Source organism: Papaver somniferum, chromosome 1 (assembly GCF_003573695.1).
Source record: "Papaver somniferum cultivar HN1 chromosome 1, ASM357369v1, whole genome shotgun sequence".
NCBI classification, from domain to species: Eukaryota; Viridiplantae; Streptophyta; class Magnoliopsida; order Ranunculales; family Papaveraceae; genus Papaver; species Papaver somniferum.
Window position 1 is genome coordinate 125,107,014 of NC_039358.1, and position 7,363 is coordinate 125,114,376.

The following is a 7,363-nucleotide window of genomic DNA, read 5'->3' on the forward strand; positions in this document are numbered from 1 at the left end:
TGTAACCAGGGTTGACATTCTAGCCTATAAATAGAGGCGTATTCCTATATAATACTACATTGATATCTAATGAATAAGATCTCTTTCTTCTCTATATTTCTCCTTAAACACATTGATATTTTTATTGTTACTTTTATATTTTCCGGTTTTGGTAACCTTCCCAATGAGTTTCATTTTCAGCCTACCCGAGAGGTTTTTAACAAGGCGTACTCAGTACAGACTTCTGTAAAAATTGAGAACTTTTAGAGATTTGACAACAGTAAGCAAATTCTTGTAAAGCTCTGCAGAATTCTGGAATGTTATTTTTTGGCTAGAATTCTGGAATGTTATTTTTTGGCTAGAAGAAAAAACTTAATTGACATAGCATATAAACATTACAGCAGTCATGTAGCAGCGAGTTTAGAGGTGTATCCGTCCATGTTACAACAAGTTTTTCACCTCAGACATTCATGACAATTGAGTAACTTATGTGGTTCTTCCATACATCAGCAAACTTATAAGACCAAAAACACACTCATGGAAACCATGATAAGGTTCTGAACCTCCAATCTTATATTAGCAAAATCAACGCGGCATTATCCAGCAATTTCATTTAGTCACCTTCTACTATATCTGATTACTTCGCAGCTTCATTCCACCACTACCCACAGAACAAGACTTTCTGCTTGCCCAATCCCCCTAGCTCTGGTTGTGCATCCCTATGCTGCAACACAGTAACCTGGATCATTACAAAAGATTGAAGGTTCCATTAGGTACAACGAAGGCATCCGTATTTGATGTAACCCATCCAAGTTCTAGCAAAACTGAAATGCTATTACTGTATGCTAATTAAAAAATCATTGCTTCACACCTCCACTGCTCTAGAAATATGTACAGAGTTGTGATTACCAAAATCAAAGAGACATGTACGAGAACATAAACACATGGAAAGAAACGTTCTCAAGTTCTAAACAAGTCAACATGTACTAACCACTCAGACTTGGCTAATGCTGAAACATTTGTTTGATAATTTAATATGGACTTCACCACAATTCTCTATATTGGAAAACGGCAAAATAGATAAACTAAGTAAATGACTTGTTCAAAGTATGGGACTTTACTTGCATCCAGTGATTTCCTTTTTTATGACAATGTCTTGATAGAGCTAGATAATTCCTGCCCAAGCGCAATTCACATTAATCAGGACCAAAATTCCTATCCGCCGAAAAACTCAACCTTTTGCCCTTAACTTGCATTATACTACGGTTTTGTCAGCTTTCCACATTGAGTTTAGGTGAAACAGGGAAACCCTCAAAAGCAAAAGTACTTGAACCTCACAGTATACATATAACAAAATAAATCATGGAAGGCAAGTAGAGTATAGAGAGATTTTTCAGAAATCAGATAATTTTATGTCACCAGGATTAACTTAACAAACCAGTAGGACTTGGATATTTACCTAAATCTAAACAGAAGACAGCAATTTGATTAACCAAAGAGCATGTTATATCGAAGATATTATATGACTAACAAAAAGAACATCCTAATACAAAAATTCACAGCAAAACTGTCATTTATCTCAAAAATGGTTTAAATAATGTCACGCAAGCAGTAAGGTGCAACTTCAACCAAAAACAATATGCCCAGAAAAAGAAAATAAGGTAAAGAAGCCTACCTCGCATACTACAGAGGTTTGAACTCCGAAACTGATCTATCTTGTCATATTTCGCCACTTATCCTTTAGATCTCCCTGTATAGTGGATGATATTGAATGAGCTAACATATATAAGAACTCAGACATGTTAATGAGTGTGAAGAAGAATGTTTACCGCGGTTCTATCTTCAAACACATCACGATTTTTGTTTAAGATCAAGGTCCAGTTTCCTCTGCCATGCCTTCACAAGCGAACATAGTTATAATTAATATATAAATGTTGCTCTCAATTAGTCACACAAACTTGTACCAAAAGAACTTCCTAGGATTGTTTAATATTATAAAAGAAGTTAAATTACACAAAACATATATCTCCATACTTGGTAACAGCATCTCTAAGAGCTTGTTCTTCCTGCGGGCTCCATTTCCTTTTCATTCTCTTGTGGTTTCCAACCTCATGCTTTACCAGGGGAGAAACAACTACTCTCCTCGGGGTAGGTAAGTGAGGATGATCTGGCGACCTTTCCTGTGAGGATTCAATTGAATCTTCATTCCACTACACACAAGCAATTAAGAAAATAAGAAGAAAACAATTGAGATCCAAGAAATGGCATAATACCAAAAGAATAAAGGAATAAAAATTCATACACACATAATAAATGACAATAGACCAGATTCACGAGCATGTGTTATGGTTTTGTTTGCATATATAAACACGGAGCCGCGTTTAAGAACCAAGCACTTAAGATCTGTATATTAATAACGAAATCCCTTCATCCGACATAATGCCCTTACTGCTTAAGGGTCATCGAAATACAAACCAAGATCTCCTCCCGACGAATAAAATCTTAGATTATAAATATACCAACCATGATATATATCAGATATAAAAAATGACCCTAAACTCTGAGTTCATTGAGATACCATACACAATGACTTGTCAGATGTAAACAATGATCCTGAACTGACTATCATTATATATAGAGAGATAAAGAACAAACTCTGCTACTATACCATAGATCAACTAACTAAAGATGCTATAGATGACGGCTCACTGTAATCATTTAACCTTGTGCGCCCAAGGGATAACATTCGACTTACTGGCTTTCACAAGCCATATAGACAAAAAAATGTGGTTAAAACTTTAGTTTGTCAAGATATAAAGTGGGATCCAGGAACAGAATGTGTGAATCATGTCCATAACAAAGATTTTAGAAACCTTACATACACCTGCTTGCCATCACATCAGAAATATAAATATTAACACAAAATGGTCAAGAGACTCTCCTGGAATTGACCTTAATTAGTGAATACTGAATTAAAACTAAGATCAAATTCTTTAATTATCTTTACTTAGATATATACTTAACCATATGCTAAAAACAGATTCAACCCTTGCGTTTAACATGTTCATGACTCACTTAAACTTCAAATATATAGCAAGCAAAGTCAGTTCATAAACAACTTAGATGGCACCAAACATGTTCTGTTGCTTCAGCTCAATTAGCAGGAACTGATTTAGAAGAAGAAATATATAAATAATACGCTCTACTACTAAGTTAATGACTTGGCCTTCTACTTCTTCTTTTTTTTTTTGCTAAGTCCAATGGCCTTCTACTTCTATTTCCTCATACTCAATTGATGAATAAAACATACTTCTCTTTTTATGTATAAGGCTACATTAGTATCCTAGTCATGCATGCCACACATCTCTCTCACCTATCCATCATGGCTTAGTGAGACATACCTCATGGCTACATGGGACACCTCCTTACAAATCTTTTACTTGTTTTAGCATCAATCTTAAGCTAGCGTTAGTGCATGATTAAACCATAAACACAGTTTAATACTGAGTACTACTAATCTTAACTCAATCTAATATAAAAGCCAAAATGATTATTACCTCATATGTATGTGCAGTACTATTCCTACCCATTAGGCTAGGTCTAGTAGTTGTATTCTGATTTCTGGTCTCATTTGCCTCGGCAGAAGTTACACCCTTATCAACAGAAGGAGCACACGAAGCTTCCCCACCCTCGTCCACAAGTACGAAATTTTGTTGTGTTGTAGCTTCTCTTGCTATAGAGGCTGATATGGCCTTAGCCACCCTTAACGCGTCTGGAAGTGGATCTTTAACCATTGCTTGTAAATCAGATAGACTCGACTTGAGTGCCTCTTGTACTGTCTTAACTTCAGGTGTGGACAGATTGTATTTACGCTTTGATGCACGAGGAAGCGTCTCTTCAACCACTGATTGCAAATCAGCTGTACTTGTCTTTCGTGCTTCTTTTACTATCTCAATTTCCGGTGTAGGCAAATTGTTTTTAGCATTTACTGCATGGCTTATCTCCATACCAGAACCCAAAGCCACATCATTACCATCATTTCCCAGATTACTTTCATGCACATGAACATCACAATGTGGAGCATCAGAAACTCGTCCATCTTCTGGGTGTTTACTTAATAAATTACTAGGTGGAATAAATACTTCTTTTCCCTTAGCAGTTAATGAACTCACCGCGATTTCAATCATTGATGGACCAACCTGTTTCATTGCGTCCTCTAGAAAAACTTTGACAAATCTCACAGCATCCCCTCGTGTATCGCATGTTAACACTCTCTGACGAACACTTTCATTCCAAAGTGCCTCCTCAATGACACACCTCATTTCCTTCAACTTATCAGAATACAAACCAACACCCTCACATTTCTCCATGTCATGGATCCTACCTCTCCATATCCTAACAACAGCATCCAAATAACTATGAAAATCGATAGGAATCTTTTTCAAGTGTACAACAGCACAATGAACCGCAACAGAACAGTAGGCTTCACTCATAGAATCCAATGTACTGACACCTTGGGTGTAATCAGATTCCTCGATTCTTTCCAGAGTCACTAAGGTATTTTCCGAAACTTCTCCTTTTGAACATTCCACAGAAAGGCTTCTGAGTAATATACATTTGATTAAGCGGTGATCATCTTTACGTATAGGCAGCTTTTCTAACAAGGTTTTGATTATACTATCTTCTAGTGTGGGTACTCGAACAAGAAATTCCATGATCACTCCTGCAATATCTGGGTCCATAATTTCCTAAGACAAATACGAAACCCTAGTTCTTAAACTGCATAATAAAGACTAAATAGAAAGTATAAAATTTGAGGCTTTAGAAAATAAAGCTACATACCACATCAGAAAAATCGCATGGGATGAAATTGGGGATTGATTTGCTTCTAGGGTTTTATGAAGTTTGATTTGAAGAGGTTTTGTGAAGAGCAGCGCCAAAGGTCTAGAAGAAAATGGTTTTGAATTTTTTTTTTATTTTTGTCAGGATTTGATTATTTGAACAATCTTATTATAGGGGCGGCATGTTTTATTAGAGGGGCGACATTTTAATATGACAAAAAGTGTCATTACATGATCATTCAAGGTGTCCCTTATCAAAAAATTGGAAATGACAAATTAACTCTCATTATTGATAACCTAGTTTAGTGATGATAATCAAGTTTAGTGTTAATGATTAATTTCACTTATATTAACTCAAAATCAAAACAAAATCAGATTTTTAGAGTTAAAAAGAAAAAAGTTTAGAGGAGAAGAAAAAAAAAACTTTTGTGATATTTGTGAAACCCTAGATTTTGATTCACTCAACCAAAATGAGTGATTCCAGTGACCTGGTATACTTCTAAATTAGTTCCCATTAGCTTTTTCTCGCTCAAAATTATCTAAAGTACGTAACAAAATCAAAACTTTTAAATTTTCAAAAGATCTTACGGTTGCAATTTTGCTCGTGACCAACCGTAACTCTTAGTTACGGTTCGTAAGTTATTGAATACCAACCGTAACTGGTTAAATTTGGGGAAGATCCAATTGTAAAACCAGTTACGGTTGGTAATTAAATTTGGACAACAACCGTAACTAAATTACGGTTGGTAACTAATGAATCGAGACCAACCGTAACTACCCTACGGTTGGTGTGTCAACTTAACTTTTGAACCGTAAATCATAATTTGATAAATTCTTAAGACACACGATTATTTACGGTTGGTATGGTTGTTTGAGTAACAAACCGTAACTCAATTACGGTTGATAAATATGATGCAAATACAAACCGTAACTGAACATATTTCTCAAAACTAAGAACTTATAGTTGGTATTTGAGTTAAAACCAACCGTAACATCAACCCAATCTACAGTTACGGTTCGTATTTGAGTTATTACCAACCGTAACTCACATGCAACCAGAAATTTCAATTTCAATTTTCATACAAAATCTTAATTTTTGATACAAAATTAACTTAAATCCAACACGATAAACTAAACCCTAACTAGGTTTTTCCAAACATTTTTCGAATCGTCGATTAATCGAAGACGATGAAATTTTCAGTTTTAATGGAGGTTACGGTTGATGGAGGAGAAGAGAAGATGAAGAAGATGATGAAAAAAACTGATTTGATTTTTTCTGATTCATTAGGTTTAAAAAAATTGATTTGATTTTGGTTGATTTAAGGTGAAAAGGGTAATCTAGTCAATTTACATCCCCTTTAGGACATCCCCTAACCAACTAAAGGGACATTACTATCACAATGCCGCCCCTCTAATAAATCATGTCGCCCCTATAATAAGCTTGTATTTGAATGTGGTATAAGCTGGGCAGTAGGCACCCTGTGGTTCAAAAAAGAAGTATATTATTGGGGTCAGTCTATGGGTTTTGGGGGGTTTGATGGGCTATGAAATAGCAATTCTTATAACCCCTTATCCTATTATTTTCAATAAATACCTAATGTACTCTCGATTGAAATTATAATTATTCAGTAACTAATCATAATTAGCCGATGGATTAGATTAATCTTTTGAGAATCAAAACTTTTTTTTTGTTTTGATTTAGAAGAAGGAGAAGGATGATTTTGATGAACTTTTTTGAAAACTTTGAAGAAAAACTGATGAAACCTATCCTGAAACTAGTTTAGAAAACCTTATAATCAACCCCCGTTAGAAATTTTGATTGATTCAAATCCGTTAGAAACTGGGAAAAATCTGAGTTTTTTACAGGTTACGGCTGGGAAAATGTTGTCGTCCCATCCGTAATACGCAATAACGTCCCGGAAAAGATATTCTCCAAGCCGTTATAAGGATTTACGATTCGACATTGAAGAACTCCTGGCGGGTAGTCAATATTTACGTCACCTGTGTCTCAATCACGCTGCAAACCCAACCGTAAAAGGAATACACGGCTGGGATACCCAGCCGTTTTTTTGGCCTGGACACTCTCAACCAATGCATTTAATGCATTTTTAACTTCTATTTTTTTCAACTAAACGACAAGTTTTCAAAAAAAAAAAGTAGTCGTTATGTCATTAAACCCTAAAAAAAGAGACATTTCTATCATCTCTTCCTCACCCAAATTCTAGTTATAAGCTCTCATATTCATTCTCATCTAATTTGCATCCAAAAAAAGAAGAAAAAACACTATGGTGACTCCTGACACCAATGAAGAAGATTTTGCGATTGTTAGAGCATGTGCGATGGTCAGACAACATGATGAAGATCTAGACATTGGCGTAGATCAAACATCCATGTCTTTTTGGAATCGTGTTTTCATAATTTTTGTTGCACTAAACGGAAATCGTAATGGAAGAACTTTGGCAATCGTTAAGGATTCGAGAAAGTTTTTGAAGAATGCGAAGTTTTCAAAAAGGAAATGAAAGCCCAAAAGGAAGCCAATCCCA

The 7,363-nt window shown here is 35.3% G+C and overlaps 1 protein-coding gene across 4 annotated transcripts; it reads right to left on the reverse strand.

Moving 5' to 3' along the window:
• Positions 1 to 329: 329 nt before the first annotated feature.
• On the reverse strand, positions 330 to 4,961 carry LOC113299502. 4 transcript variants are annotated; one of them, XM_026548525.1, is made up of 6 exons: positions 4,822 to 4,961; positions 3,537 to 4,727; positions 2,014 to 2,189; positions 1,809 to 1,875; positions 1,655 to 1,729; positions 330 to 718 (listed from the first exon to the last, which is right to left on the reverse strand). In XM_026548525.1, exons 2-5 carry the CDS (start codon positions 4,719 to 4,721, stop codon positions 1,691 to 1,693), a joined length of 1,467 nt encoding a protein of 488 aa, XP_026404310.1. In that variant the 5' UTR covers positions 4,722 to 4,727; positions 4,822 to 4,961; the 3' UTR covers positions 330 to 718; positions 1,655 to 1,690. The 4 variants fall into 4 exon arrangements, with proteins under 4 accessions (XP_026404310.1, XP_026404312.1, XP_026404309.1 ...); XM_026548527.1 differs by having other exon boundaries at positions 330 to 703; positions 3,537 to 4,946; XM_026548524.1 differs by having other exon boundaries at positions 3,537 to 4,946.
• Positions 4,962 to 7,363: the final 2,402 nt, after the last annotated feature.

What these genes read in the sequence shown, in the direction of transcription:
- LOC113299502 (XM_026548525.1), bottom strand. Translation starts at nt 4,721, where the DNA reads ATGGACCCAGATATTGCAGGAGTGATCATGGAATTTCTTGTTCGAGTA. An exon ending in GTACTGCACATACATATGAG is followed by an intron (nt 2,190 to 3,536) that starts GTAATAATCATT and finishes GCTTGTGTGTAG; the next exon opens with TGGAATGAAGATTCAATTGA. An exon ending in TGTTTGAAGATAGAACCGCG is followed by an intron (nt 1,730 to 1,808) that starts GTAAACATTCTT and finishes TCCACTATACAG; the next exon opens with GGAGATCTAAAGGATAAGTG.